The 15,853-nt window shown below is 40.7% G+C and overlaps 1 protein-coding gene across 1 annotated transcript in view; it reads right to left on the bottom strand.

Moving 5' to 3' along the window:
• The window catches only part of CDC50A (cell division cycle 50 P4-ATPase accessory subunit A), a 42,317-nt gene extending 26,565 nt beyond the window's left edge, over positions 1 to 15,752 (bottom strand). The window contains exon 1 of the mRNA XM_027092286.1: positions 15,386 to 15,752. Within this exon, the coding sequence (XP_026948087.1) occupies positions 15,386 to 15,622 (237 nt within the window). The 5' untranslated portion in view covers positions 15,623 to 15,752. The remainder of the gene's footprint in view (positions 1 to 15,385) is intronic.
• Between the last annotated feature and the right edge of the window lie 101 nt (positions 15,753 to 15,853).

The raw sequence follows: 15,853 nt of genomic DNA, 5'->3' as shown, positions 1-15,853 counted from the left end.
CTGCTTCTTCACCACCATAGTCAGTCCCCTTGGCCCTCCAGAAGACTATCAAAGATAGTGCATAAACACAAAGAAAATGACTATAAACGTTAAGTGCTAAACTGAACGGCAAAGAGGGCAGTAAGTACTAGATTGACTAGCACTTTCTCACTGAGAAGAAAAGAGGATTTGAACTGAGCCATTAAAAGGAAAAAAAAGGATGGAAAAAGGCGACATATGGAGAAGCACGAAGGTAGAGAGCACAGGTACATTTCAGGATGACACTTTGGATTTGTGGAGAGAGTTTTCATGTTGGAAGGAAACGAGACAACACTAAAAGGTAAACTGGATCCGTAACTACATGCTTTGTTTTACTGGCCACTGCTTATTGAATGGATATACTAAGTGTCAGACATTATAAGCACTTAACACACACCATCTCATTAACACGTAGTCCTGAAAAGTTAATTTTTATTTTCCTCATTTTAACCTAGGAAACTGACATTTAGGGAGGTTTAGTAATTTTCCCAAGATCACCCATCAAGAATTTGAACCCAGCTCTGCCTTTCTCCAAAATCTCTGTTCTCTCCACCATTCTATGTCCTCTTGCACAATGAACGTACCATCCTTTCTGATATACAAACTCAGAGTCTGCAGATTATAAGAATGAAGATAAATCTGGGGGATAACTGTGACTTATTGTTGTTAATTTGGATGCCCAGCACCCAAACACACTTCCAAGCCCTGGGGAATTCTCCTGGTGGAGAGTTTTGGAGGCAGGCCGGGCTCCAACTTCCACTTCAGAAGCCAAGGGAGTAAATGAGTCCTTCCTCTCCCTAACCCCAGGAGCCAGGACAAAAGCATACATACGATCAATCCTGATTGAGACTAGAGAACTGAATCTCCATATAAATCGGAGAGGAGTGGGTGTGATGAGCTCAGCAGCGGCAGCAGAAGTCGAACAGGGAACTCAACAGCAGCTGTGGCATCTGAGCCACTGTTTCTGCTTCCAAACTTCCCTTCCTTCCCTCCTGTCTCCAAACCTGATCTTCTAGACCTCCCATCTATTTTGTGTGAGAGCTACCCAATCTCCTCCAATAAATCCCTTTCCCCTGTAAGCTACCCAGAGTTGGTTAATATTGCTGACAACAAAGCCTCTGAAAGTTAAATAATCCCGAGTGTTAAAAATGTCCTTCAGGAAATAAGGAAATGGGACTACCCTGGTGGCGCAGTGGTTAAAATCCGCCTGCCGATACAGGGGACATGGGTTCGATCCCTGATCCAGGAAGATTCCACATGCCGTGGAGCAACTGAACCCACGAGCCACAACTACTGAAGCCCGCGTGCCTAGAGCCCGTGCTCCGCAACAAGAGAAGCCACCGCAATGAGAAGCCCGCACACCGCAATGGAGAGCAAGCAGCCCCTGCTCGCCGCAACTAGAGAAAGCTCGCATGCAGCAACGAAGACCCAACACAGCCAAAAAACTTAAAATTTAAATTTAAAAAAAGGAAATAAGGAAATGGAGACAGAGGAGGCTAACATAATCAAACACTTGTATTGATATTAACAACAGATTTTTTTAAAAGTCTAAGATAACGAGACTTTGATTTCTTCCTGAACACCCTGTCAGGAAAGAATCACTTATTAACTTAATATTTACTTGAATGTCTGTGTGTTCCAGGCAAGAGGGACTCATCCCAATACCTAATCACATGGAGCTCACTGTCTAATACAGAACACGGTCACTAAGATGGAACGGGTGTTTTGGTAAAAGAAGTACAGGTACTATGGAAACACATACCTAATCCAGTATTTAGCAAATTTCTCCACGAGGGCTGACAAGTGGATGTTATCTACAGGGAGACAGTACCAAGAGGGACAATCTCTAACTGAGGGCTTAGCACAGGAACAAACCCAAGATACAAGAATTTAGGACAAAGTTCTGAGTTAAAGATCTGATAATCAATCAGGGGTTCTCCAGTTAAGGTATCTAATTTTTCTACAGTGTCCATTTATAAAACAGTTGGCTACTAGTAATAAGGAAAATCTAGGTCTCAGAAACCAGGAAAGTGGAATAGGGTTGCAGAGTCGAAGCTAAAGGGGTAGCGTTTGTGACGAGCCACTATAAGCTAGAGCAGTGTGGCTTTGCAGTCCAGGTGACAAAATGGGGATAGAGCTGTGGAAAAGGCCATCCCAGTACTGTTGTAGAATTCTTAGAAACAACGGTATCAGAAGCTTCAGGAGATAGCATCCTCCACCAACACTGCTGCACACACGAGGTGCCGTAACCTCAGCAGCCACCAGGAAGCTCGTTCAGTTACCATCAGGCAAGGCAGAGGAGCGAGGGAATAGGAAGGTCAAGACGGTAACCTTGCCCGAGGGGCCTAGAGCAGATTCTTTAGTTTTATAAGTCACGCTGATGCCACTGGTGTGGCACAACAGCAGCCAACTTCCCTGCTTTGCTACTCAGAGATCTTGGGCAAAAAGAAAAGGCTGTAAAGGCTGAGCCACGGTGCACGTTCTTGCCTCAGAGGAAGTAATGCAAGTTACACTGCTTCCTACTCAAAGCTCACACATGAGGGACAGCACTGAATTTTCCACAGAGATTACTATGACTGTAGACAAGGTAATTTGTATAACCCAGGCCTGAGTGGGAAAGAAGGTGGGCATTGATTGAGAGAGTGAGAGGAACAGTAAAAGAGGCACAAAAAGACAGCAGGGTGTTGTGGAGTACCGAACATGTTAAAAAGTATTTAAAATGCTTCTTTTTTATTAAATTAGTAATACATAAATAAGAAAAATTCCCTTCATAAATGCTCATCAGGGCTTCCCTGGTGGTGCAGTGGTTGAGAATCTGCCTGCCAATGCAGGGGACACGGGTTTGAGCCCTGGTCTGGGAAGATCCCACATGCCGCGGAGAAACTGGGCCCGTGAGCCACAGCTACTGAGCCTGCGTGTCTGGAACCCGTTCTCCGCAACAAGAAAGGCCGCGACAGTGAGAGGCCTGCACACCGCGATGAAGAGTGGCCCCCGTCTGCCGCAACTGGAGAAAGCCCTCGCGCAGAAACGAAGACCCAACACAGCCAAAAATTAATTAATTAATTAATTATTTATTTTAAAAAAAGCTCATCAGATAAAAGGGGGTGGAGGAAAGAAATAAACATACACATGTGGACAGGGAATGTGGCCCCCATCCCAGCTCTACAAGGGTCAAGCCATTAGACATGGCAGCTGCCCACCAACGGTGCACCCTGAGGGAAGATTCAGGATGGAAAAAAAACAGGAAGCATTCTGTGTTTTAGATACTGGCCCGAGATAGTTAAGATGCACATGTAAGGTATAATTTCAGTGAGCCCAGACTCTTGCATCTTCCCATACACAGAAAAGCACTAAAATCATGAACTTCGGATGCCTGTTCTTTGTGATTAGTCCAGCAAAGACTCCTGCACATCCTGACTCTTCCCTTACCTCTTCGGAGCAGTTTCTCAGAGCTGAGAGGCTGTGTCCTGGACTGTAGTCCTCAGTAAGATCCCCAAACAAAACTTAACTCCCAGCTTTTAGGTTATCGGTTTTCCTTCAGTTGACACATACTTAAATTATTTAGAGCCTGTTAAAAGTTAAGAGTTCAATTTTTTTTTAATTCAGTCACTCTTTTATTTTTGAAGATTAGCTTTTAAAAAATCAAAAGCTTAGTTCTAAACTGATAGCTATAGAACATGCTCAATCCTTTATATCCTAATAAAATTCTATGGGTCACATGAAATCTGCTGCATGTTTCTGTAGGTTAAAGAATCTGAGTGAGAGCCACAGAAAAGATGTTTACTTCTAATTCAATCAGTAAGTCTCATGCTCAGAGGTGGAAATGATAAATGAATGAATTAGGTGATATACAAATGTAAACTATCTTTGAAGAAAGAATAGCAATAGAAAAACTAGCTATTATTTCCCAAATGTCTATTCCATACCAGAACTATTTTAATCTTTTACAGAGAGATTGAGATTCAGAGGTTAAATGACTGCCCAAAGCCAATCAGCTAGTATGTGACTATTATTAGTTTCCTAGGGCTGGTGAAACAAAATACCACAAACTGGGTGTCTTAGAACAAGAGAAATTTCTTCTCTCGCAGTTCTGGAGGCTAGAAGTCTGAATTCAAGGTGTCAGCAGGGCTATTCTCCCTCTGAGACTCTGGGGAGAAACTGTCCTTGCCTCCTGCTAGCTTCTGGCAGCAGCCGGCATTCCTTGGTTTGCAGCTGCATCACACCACCTCTGTCTCTGCTGTTACACAGTTCTCCCTATAACCCTGTCTTCACATCTTCTTCCCTCTGTGCCTGTCTCTTCTTATAGGGACACCAGTCATACTGGATAGGAGCCCACCCGAATAACCTCATCTTGATTACATTTGCAATGACTCTATTTCCAAATAAAGTCACATTCACAGGTACTAGGAGTTAAGATTTCAGCACATCTTTCGCTGGGACACAATTCAATCCATGACAGTGATATAATCATATCTGGCTAGCTCCAAAGTTGCTGTTCTTTCCATTAGACTGCACTGCTGCCTCCCATTAATCCTGAATAACATGCACCATACAATAATTTAGAAATATGGAAGTCAATTTAAAAGACATTATATTTTAAAAATAAAATTGGCCCCGTTCATGAATATGCTGACGTTTTAAACAGTACTACCAAATCTTCAGAGTTTTCACCTAAAATACAGATCAAAAACAACTTTGTTATGATAGGTAGATGTCATTCTAGCACCATCTTAACTTTTAGAATCTGAAATAGAATTTTATAATATAAAGTTCCATACACAAAGTTTTTATATCTGGCATTTAACGCATCTCCACAAACGAAAAAGTAAATTCCAACCTGAAGTTTTAGTTTACCCCTTAAAACTCTTACAAAAGTATCAAGTTATAAAAACTGCCTAGGACAGAACTGATGAAAAGGGCTTTGCTAATTATGCTCCAATCTATGTAACAGGGTAGATCAAAGGAACAGATAAGCAGTTAATATGAGTAAAGCAGGGCTTTTATTTTAAGGAAATACATGGTCTTTTCTATATAAAACATTGTTTTTGTATAGTCATGTAACTGATGTTCAAACATCAGTGGCTTTTATCTTTGTCTCCAGTGCTACTTTGTGACGATAACCTCATGCTACCTCATATCATATTTCATACATTATACTCTCCTCTCTAAATCACCACCGGTCTTATTTTCACCCCCCAGTCCCATTTTTATATCCCTAGATGTATTCATTTGGTTGAATTTCTTCCCTCCCACTTGAAACTCTTATCATCGCTCTCTATTTCAAATCCACAGTGATCTTTCCAAAACTAAGTCAGACATATGTGACTTGTTAATTTGGGGCAGGGGGCCAGGGGGGGCATTATGCTTCACTAAAAACTTTACTTAAAAAAAAATCAACAGTGATGATTCACTGAACCCCATAATCTCACACCCAACTGTGGTCTTTTGATGCCTATAAATGGTACCACCATTGTCCCAAGCATCCAAGCTCAAAATCTTGGCATCCTCTTGGGAATTAGCACCCAAGTTCTGTCAATTCTTCCTTAGCAATATGCTTAGTATCCTTGAATTTGACTCTCACTTCTTCCAGTGCAAATCAAGCTTTGAGACTTCATGCCAGTTTTTTAAAAGGGAGAAGAAAAAGTACATTCTATCGTTTTAAAACTCAAGGAAAAACAAATAATTTCAAAAACTTTTTCAAAGTTAAATATAATTGTATATAATGTGAGACCTGAGAGCTTAGAACAATAGCCAACTTACTCAGCATAGTGATGCACAATGTTATTAAATGTCACATAATCATTCTTATATTTTAATTAATTTAGAAATTAAACTACAAATCCATGTAATTGGAGGTTGGTCTATGGTTTCCAGCTTTTCAGAACTAATAAGTATACAACAGTACCTCCTTCTAAAATAAGCATCAAAAAAATCAGGGCTTCCCTGGTGGCGCAGTGGTTGCGAGCCCGCCTGCCGATGCAGGGGACACGGGTTCGTGCCCCGGTCTGGGAAGATCCCACATGCCGCGGAGCGGCTGGGCCCGTGAGCCATGGCCGCTGAGCCTGTGCTCCGCAACGGGAGAGGCCACAGCAGTGAGAGGCCCGTGTACTGCAAAAAAAAAAAATCTGCCATTTTTAAAATCATCATCATCCCTCTTCTGCTTGCAGCATTTGCCAAAAAACTTGTTTGCTAAATTTTTACTGTTGTGAATTACTGTTCAATAAGCAAATTTGTTTGCCTTCAGATATGGATGGATATCATAGTTATACATGTTTGATCTTGCATATTGTATATATATCATTTTCCTTGAAAATGGAAAGGGGAGAAATCAGGGAAAACCTTCCATAGTGTTGACAGGAACGTAATTTGAAAACCATGGTAGAACAAGAAAAGGAAGGACATTTCAGGTAGATCTAGCAGCATGCCACATCCCATAAAATACAGCAGTTTGCTATGGTTAGAGCAAAGGGCAGGGGAGTGGTAGGAGACGAGGCCAGAGAAACAGAAAGTAGCCTGTCATGAAGAAAGTTACATTTCACATTAAGGGTTCTGAACATTATCCTGAATGCTACAGGGAGACATACAAGAAATTTTAAGCAAGAGAATGAAATATTCAGATTAGGCTGTTTAAAAGATCACTCTGGCAGTGACATGCAGAAAGACTAAAGAAAATGCCAGACTAGAACGAAAAAAGAAAAAAAAGAATGCTACTGCAATAATCCAGATGAGAAATGTTAAGAATATAAACTAAGAAAAAGGCAGTGGTAATGGGAAAAAAGATTTTAAAAATATAGAGAAAGTAAAACCTATAGAACTTAACGCCTAGAGATGGGATGATAAGCTTAGGTAGACTTCCAGAGTTTCTGGCTTGAAAACCCTCATGGACAGTGACATCATTCACTGCAAGACTGCTCCTTTCATGTTGTAAACCCAAAGGCCAGCCCTCAGTCCTCACTGGCTGCTCCTTTCCAGTCTCCATGCTAGTTCCTCCTCATCTCCCCAACTTCTATAAGCACTGGAGTGACTCAGGGCTTTCTTTGGATGTTCTCACTTTTTTTGACCTATAATCACTCTTTTGACTTCATTCCATCTTATGTCTTTGTATATCATCTACGCTGATGAATCCTCAATGCTTAAACCCAGTCTCAACCTTCCCCCTAAACTCTAGCCTCACATATTCAATTGTCTACTCATTATTTCCGACTTGGATGTTTAAAAGGCATCTCATCGTAACAAGTTAAAAACAGAACTCTTTACTCAGCTTCTCACACCCTAACCCCCTACTGTCACACTAAAACTTTTTCTACAGTCTTCCCCATCTTGATAAATTGAAGCCAAGTTTCCCTAAAACCATGTTCCCTTACTGAGTTTATGATTAATCTCTCTCTCCAAAGCTTTGTTCCCTTTTTTGTCCCCTCTGACCTCAATTCTGTGCTAACTGAACACTAATCATCCAGAGTCAGAGGACTAAGATTGCTGTTGTCGATAACATCCTTAATGTACTAAAATTTTTGTTGTAGATACCATCATTAACACACAAACTCAGGCTGTTTCTCCAGGGCAAGGTGAGCCCACAGACCCCCGAGCCATGGATCACCTAGCCAGAGAACTGTAGACCAAAGATATCCTGATTCCCAAAACCATTCTGCCCCTTTAAAACATCCCTAACTCAAAGACCGAGTTGGAGTGGATCTGAGGCTTGTCTCCCATGCCCTTGCATGGCACCCTGCAAATAAACCCCTACACTTTGCTGCAAATGCTTACTGTCAGAGTTTGTCTTTCTGCAACCAGGCACACAAGCCCTTGCTCGGTTACAAAATTACAATTCCATCCTTCCAATGCAGGCCAAAATATCTTAGAGTTATCTTTGATTCTACAATTTCTCTCACACCCGACACATCCACTACATGAGAAAATTCTATTAGCTCTACTTTCATAACACTTCCTAAATCTAACTGCTCTTCACTGCAACCGTTCTACAGTGGACACCATCATTTCACTGAAACAGGAGGGAAGGGGGTAGGGCACAACCTTTAAAAGAATGACATAGTCCAAGGACACAACATAAACTTATTTAGAACCAAATAGATCCAAGATGGCGGACAAGTCGACTTCCACTAGACCTTGAGCCTCAGTATACACTTACTGTTACACATCAGCAAGCTAAATGACACACCCACAGGCGCCAGGACAGTTCCAAGGCCGACCATAAAGGTCAAAAAGTGGGCAGTGGCCCAATTCCTAGAAATTCCCACTCCCTCCCCAAAATAGCTGGAATATTCCTCCGACTCAGTAGCCTATGAAATAAATTACCCACTCTGTCTGTGGAGTGTGCTTCTCCCAAGCCCGCTCCCAAGTCCTGAGACCAGGTGTGTGATCTCAGTTAAAAGACCATGGGTTCAAGTCCCAGTCTGGGTTTTGGCTGGGCTCGAGTTCCGGCACGTGGGTTCAGGTCCCAGTCTAAGTTAGGTGGTTTCATCATCATCAAATACCCAGTCTATCCACAACATGGCACCAGCTTATTTACCCTTACTCCTACTTTCTCTAGACACCTTTTGATTTCCTGCCACTACAATCTTGTTCATATAAATCTCCCTTCTTGGAATGCATCCAACCTCCTCCTTAGAAGTGCTATTTATCCTTCAATTCCAGCTCAAAGCCCACTTCCGCCACAAAGTTTTCCATGGTTATTAGAGACAGATGTAATATTGTCTTCTTTTGGACCACTAAGGCATATTCCTTCTGTCTGTGCCACTCATCTAGCAATGCTTGGTTTTCCTTTAATATGTATGTTTCAACTCCCCCCAAAAGATTCCAGGTTCAGGTACCTTAAGAAGGGTTCTCTGTTTGAGGGGGAAGGAAAAAAAAAAGAGGCCCTGTCCACAAACTTTTTTCTGTCGCCCACTATGCCCAGAGCAGCACTTTACATACAGAAAATGCTCAATGTTGATTAAAACTCTTGATAAATTTAACTCAGTCTGTGAGTTTTTACCATCAAAAGACCACTATATCCTCCATGAGCTAAAATTCAAGGGCAGCCTGGCCTAATGTCCAGACTGTAATAAAATCCATTTGGGTATAAAAACCAAGTTTGTGAACGTGGGAGTGCAGATATCTCTTCGAGATACTGATTTGGTTTCCTTTAAATATATGCCTAGTGGAAGTACTAGATCTTATGACAGTTCTATATTTTAATTTTTTGAGCAACCTCCATACTCTGGTCCACAATGGCTGTACGAGTTTACATTGCACAAGAGTTCCCTGTTCTCTACACCCTCACCAACGCTTGCTATCTCTTGTCTTTTTAATAAGAGAGTAACTATGGGAAGTGATAGACATGTTAATTAGCTTTATTATGGTGATTATTTCACAGTATACACATATATCAAGCCATCACAATGAACACTGTAAATAAATACAATTTTTGTCAATTGTAACCTTAATAAAGGAAGGAAAAAAAAGCTTATACTAAAGATAATAGTTCATAACTTATCCTAGAAAGAAAGAGGCTACCAGGTGGGAGAGGAACTACAGTTCCCTTATTTTTAAAAATTAATGCCTGTTAAATGTCAAAAGCATACAAGGCACAGTGCAGAATACAATGATAAACTGGACACCTGCCAATAGCTTAAATTCAAAACACAAAGAGCCAGAGGCAAAACAGAACAACAGATGGAGATGACTGGGTTAGTTTAAGAGTTATCGTATTTCTCAACTTTGTTCTGCTACCATTGTAACTGCTCTCCTAAATCGAACTGGCAATTCTTCTTAGTAATTCTAAAAATACATCCCGTTCTTAAGAAACTGACTGAATTTAATGCGGTGGGAAAGGAGGAATCTGAAGGACATGCCATTTTTACCCTGCATAAGAACTGGAGAACTTCCATTTTTGAATGTAAATCTGTCTTAAAGGAAATCAATATAATATCTAAACAAGTCACTCGACAAAATGCTGAGTAATAAGGTAAATCATTTTAAGTATTAATTAGATTAAATTAAAAATGGCATTTTTAAGTACCCCTTTGAACTGATTCCACACTAAAGAATTTATCTTTAAAAGATAAAAATTAAAAAATAAAAGATAAAAATAAAAAAGAATTATTTGTCCTTTCTAGAGGCTCTAATGAAGACAGAGGTCATTAAAAATTTCAAAAACAATTTTCTTTAGTTCCTTCAACTTTATCTGACTGTGACAAAGAAATGAAGAATATTACCTGCGCCAAGGTTAATGGTAAATTCAGCTAAGGTATTCTACATCTATTTGTACAAAGAAGGTGGAACACAAGCAATTACCAGTAATCTCTACACTTACCTTGAAAAGATTATTGAGGATCAGAATGTATAAGTTAAACACTGCTATTTTTGTAACAACTGCTAAATTTGCCAGTATGTCTCTTTAAAACTCTAAGTCAAGGGTAGGAATGTCTTTTCTGTAAGGAGCCAGAAAGTAAATATTTTAGGCTTTGCAAACCAAGAGGATATTTGTAGGTTCTTATATAACAGAGAGAAAACAAATTTGCACACACTTTTATTGACGAAATTCAACATATAATAACAATTATGTACAATTTTCTGGTAACACAGGTCTACTAGTAAGAATAAAATTCTTTTGGGGGGGTAACATTTCGCATTATCGTTGTTCAAAGTTAGTGTTCCCTATCATCAAACTCAATAGCAAATGTTCATCTGTAAAACCATTCTCAGTTCCTGGGCTTCACAAAAATGGTCTGGCTAGCCATACTTACTTTGCCGTGCCTTGCCCTAAGTACTAAAGTTACGTGAGAAACAAATGATAACACTAACACCACAAACCTCTTAATTTCCAAGAGTCAACTTCTAAGTCAACTTCTAAGCAACTGCAATTCATTTGACTATTAAAATCTTTACACTTGCCTAATTTTTAGTGCCTAATCCACTAAAATTTGACGAAAATGTATGTTGAACACTTTGGCAATATTAATTTGAAGTAAATGTTTAGTTTTAAGTTTATACTGAATATCACTCAGAATAACGTCCTCATCTGATCCTAACCATTAATTTACAGCTATATAGGACTTCCTATATAGGTGGTGCAGTGGTTAAGAATCCACCTGACAATGCAGGGGACACAGGTTCGAGGCCTGGTCCGGGAAGATCCCACATGCCGCAGAGCAACTAAGCCCGTGCGCCACAACTACTGAGCCTGAGCTCTAGAGCCCGCGAGCCACAACTACTGAGCCCACGTGCCACAACTACAGAGCCCACGTGCCTAGAGCCCGTGCTCTGCAACAAAAGAAGCCCGCGCACCGCAGCAGAATAGCCCCCGCTAGCTGCAACTAGAGAAAGCCCGCACGCAGCAACGAAGACCCAATGCAGCCAAAAATAAGTTAATTTAAAAAAACATTTACAACTATATAACTTCACACAGATAAATGTGTGAAATTGCAAAAATTAAGAATATCTCCTACCTGTTTCAAGTTAGCCCCATTCAATTAATATCTCTGCCTCACCAACAAGGGCCCTCAACTAGAAAAACACTACCTATATGGTAGAAAGAAGTGCCTGACTCCTACAATTGCCAAATTACAGAAAATATTCATTCCTTGCTGCTAATAATAAATGAAGATATTAAGTCTTAGTCTTAACGAGATATTAAATATTTTCTTATGAATGATAAAATTAACTTTTGTTTTCTAATAACTTTATTAGATTATGGAAAATCTAAAAACCAACTAAACGAGATATATACACCTAATGGGGGGAGGAGATATTCTTCCAAATATAAGCATTAAAATTTTTAAATACCTTTTTTACTCCCTTTTTAGGAGAGTCCAACATGCTTTACAAGAGTAGTAATTTTTTAGTATAAAATTTCTGGGAAAAGGATGAAGACCCTCTGATTTCTCTACCTAAAAAGTCTGGATTTCTGATCTTAGCACTTCAAGCTATATTACAAAAGCATTCTGGGGGCTTCCTCCCTGGTGGCGCAGTGGGTGGGACTCTGCCTGCCAATGCAGGGGACATGGGTTTGATCCCTGGCCCGGGAAGATTCCCACATGCCGCGGAGCAACTAAGCCCGTGCGCCACAACTACTGAGCCTGTGCTCTACAGCCTGTGCTCTGCAACAAGAGAAGCCACGACAATGAGAAGCCCGCGCACCACTCGCTGCAACTAGAGAAAGCCCGCGCACAGAACAAAGACCCAACACAGCCAAAAATAAAAACAAATAAATAATAAATTTTTAAAAAAAAAGCATTCTGATTGGGAAAGTCTCCTTTGGCCTAGTAATTTGATGTACTGATAATACAACAATACAAGTTCTTAAAATTTTCAATAATGAGGCAAAGAGCTGTGAGCAACTTATAGTATGGAAGTGAATGTTGCCAAGAACTTCTCGTTACACATTTACTTTTAATAACCCTCAACATATTTTATTACTAAACTAGTGGCTGACAAAGGGTGGACAGCAGTCGGAAACACGCATGTGTGTTTTGGGAAAGCTCCCTAGGTTTTTCTAATAACTCCACACCCAACTCTGAACCAATTCTCCACATAATCAACAAATTTTTAAAAATTTATTCTATTTGCATAACGGTATGTGAGCATTGGTACAAAATTCCTAATCATTCCTAATCATTCCTAATTTTCATTTCCTCTGGTTCCAAAGGTGATACAATTTGAATATGCAGCATTTTTCTTTAAATCACATTAAAGTTGGAAGTCACAGAATATTAGAGTTGAACAGCCTCTTAGAGACCACCTAGTCTGAATCTTTTGGCTCTTCAAGTAAAATGAAAATCGAGACTCAGAAATATGCCTAAGATCACAAACTAGGGAGTAAAAGTTGGGACTTCAACTCTGATGCCTTGACTCTTAACTTTAGTGCCCTTCTAACTAGATCAAGCTGCAGAAGACTCTTCAGGCAACTTGAAATCAGAATTATATACATGAGAACTATTTAAGATATTTCCTACTCAGTGCTCTGTGGTGACCTAAATGGGAAGGAAATCCAAAAAAGAGGGGAAATATGTATACGTATAGCTGATTCACTTTGCTGTACAGCAGAAACTAATACAACACTGTAAAGCAACTATACTCCAATAAAAATTAATTTAAAAAATGTTTTTTTAAAAAGAAATTTCCATTTCACCAACTACTTGGTGTGAAGAACTGTATTTTATTTCAGAATCCGAAAGTGTTAAAGAAAGTAAACATTTATCTTCATAGTACAGTAAATATCTATAGGTGAGTTCTGATAATTTAGTAAATACTCATCATATAAAATTCCAAACTATCGCTACTTTCATCTTAATATCCTAAGAAGTTTCAAGGACTTCCCTGGCAGTCCAGTGGTTAAGACTTTACCTTCTTATGCAGGGGGTGCGGGTTCAATACCTAGTGGAGGAGTTAAGATCCCACATGCCTCGTGGCCAAAAAACCAAAATGGAAAACAGAAGCAATATAGTAACAAACTCAATGGAGACTTTAAAAATGGTCCACATTAGAAAAATCTTAAAAAAAAAAAAACCTAAGAAGTTTAAATAAGATGATGAAATTTCTAATGTTAAATTTTCTTCTACTTAACTACTAACATTGCAGTAAGGGTCCTAGTGTAGCGTGAAAGCTTAAGACTGAAAATCAAGACATCTGGGTTTGGTTTCTGTCTCAATTTTACAATACTCTTCTAGCTTACTAGCAAATACCAACCCCTCTGACTCCATTTCTCATCTCCTGATTCGGGGTCATCACAATGACAGTAACTATTGTACAAACTTAGTGCCAGGAATATTATCTATATTGTTTCTAATTCTCACATTTCACAAGATAGGCATTATTTACCGATTTTACAGGTGAGGAAACGGAGGCTCAGAGAGATTATGTTTTCCAATAAACTGAGCTGGTTAGTGGCTGAGCTGGAATTTAAACCCAGCTCTGCCTGACTCCTGCCTAGAGCCCATAGTCCTTGTATTACACCACTTCGCTCACATCCTGATATGTGTGGTCCTCGTACAGTTGGGAGAACAAGAAGTACTACATTTGAAGGACTACTAGGAGATAAAAATGATAAAACAAAACTTTATGCTGAAAAATAAATACCGTGTTACTTTCTTTAGTTATTAAACTGAAAATGAGTTTTTAGTAAAAGATTTAAAAACTAGGCTATAGATATTGTACAATTCTTATTACTATTATTAACACAGAAATGAGCACTGTACAATTAAAAAATATAACGATTTTGCTTTTACAGGTAACACTGTGAATTAAACTGGAAAGTATGCCTATTTCTGTAGCTGAAATAAAATTGCTCTGAAAGCCCTATTAAAAAGTATGCATAATTTTTAAGTATTTAATAAAATTAGAGGGGAAAAAAATGACACAATCTGATAGAACAGAAGCAATCAAGAGAACATTGTACCAGCTCCTCCCCTTTCGAACAGATAAAAATATTTCTCAGATATTCAAGAAAAGTGGATGAGCAGATGTTTAATATTGGACATCTACACAAAGTATTTACAACCTGTATCAACCTATGTTCACCACTGCAGATGGATGAAGATACTGATTGTTTCTCTGACAAAAGTCAAGATGCTTCCCCAAGTTTCTCTAACACGTCTTATAAAAGTAAAATGTTCAGTAGACAATTCACAAATTATTCTCTGTGTTACGGTCGTTGACTCTTTTTCTTCTTTTTTTTTTTTTTAAGTTTGGGGAAAAAAAAAACTAGGGCGAATGTAGGGCACGGTTATTAATCAATGTAGCCTAAAGGCAAAACCGGAATTGAAGTTTCAGGTTACCTTTCACCTCATGCCCTATAACTAAAAGCATCTATTAACTCAAAAGGTACTGTACACACCTCGGTCACACGTCCTAATACGTGATCTGGTAACATGACACCTTCTTGACATAAAAATCATCAATGCCTCTAAGACTCTGGGTCTTTTCCCCAACAATGGCCAAGGTGTTAATCTCCGTGTCCCGGGATAATCCCCACACAGGTAATGACACTCTGGCCGTGTCAACTCTCCTGGCGTTTTATCTCCACATAACTTCTTTCCACTTCTCTTTTTCTTTGCTTCTTTTTTCCACCACCGTTGGAGGTTAAAACCACACACACCGCCCAGGAAAGGGGCGCTCTTCCCCCGACCCACACTCTGCATTAAACATTCATTCCCTCTCTAACCCGGTAAACAGCGAGAGGAAGCGCGGGCAAAACTGCAAATTCAGAAAACCCGTAGGAAGAGAAAGTGGAAACTGAGGAAGAGAGAAGGTGGGGGAGGGCGGGGCCCGCCTGTCAAGCCCCGGGACCCGAGGAAGGAGTGGGGCCGGCGGGGGGACCTAGCTCCCCAGCGGCGCCAACTCCCACCGCCGCTGCCTCTCGTCCGCTCACCTCGATCTCGCGGATGTTGTTGGAGGTGACGAAGATGCCGATGCCAATGGGGATGAAGATGAGGCCGATGATGAAGAAGGTGGGGAGCACCGTGCCGGCGGTAAGAATGGGCTGCCAAGCCGGCAGCCGTTGCTGTTTGAAGGCCGTGTTATCCGGTCTCCGGTTCTTAGCGGTGCCCCCGGGAGCACACGGGGGCCCACCATCCACTTCATCCTTCGCGTTGTAGTTCATCGCCATCGACCCCCCCGGGCGCGGCTCCGCGACGCGCAGGTGGACCGCCCAGCTGACCCGCCTGCTGACCCCGACAGAAGACGCGCAGGCGCCGCCGCCGCCACCGCCGCCGCCGCCGCCGCCGCCACCTCGGCTGTAAAGGCGGAAGAGGCGGGACACCCTTCCGCAGACAGCCGCCGACCGGAAGCGGGACTCGGCTGGGCACGCCAGAGGGAGAGAGAGAGGAAGGAAGGAGAA

Source organism: Aethalodelphis obliquidens, unplaced genomic scaffold, assembly GCF_003676395.1.
Source record: "Aethalodelphis obliquidens isolate GAN/ISIS:26980383/991018 unplaced genomic scaffold, ASM367639v1 scaffold3, whole genome shotgun sequence".
NCBI lineage: Eukaryota > Metazoa > Chordata > Mammalia > Artiodactyla > Delphinidae > Aethalodelphis > Aethalodelphis obliquidens.
Note: the sequence above shows the minus strand (reverse complement) of the source record. Positions and strands in the feature narration are given on the sequence as shown.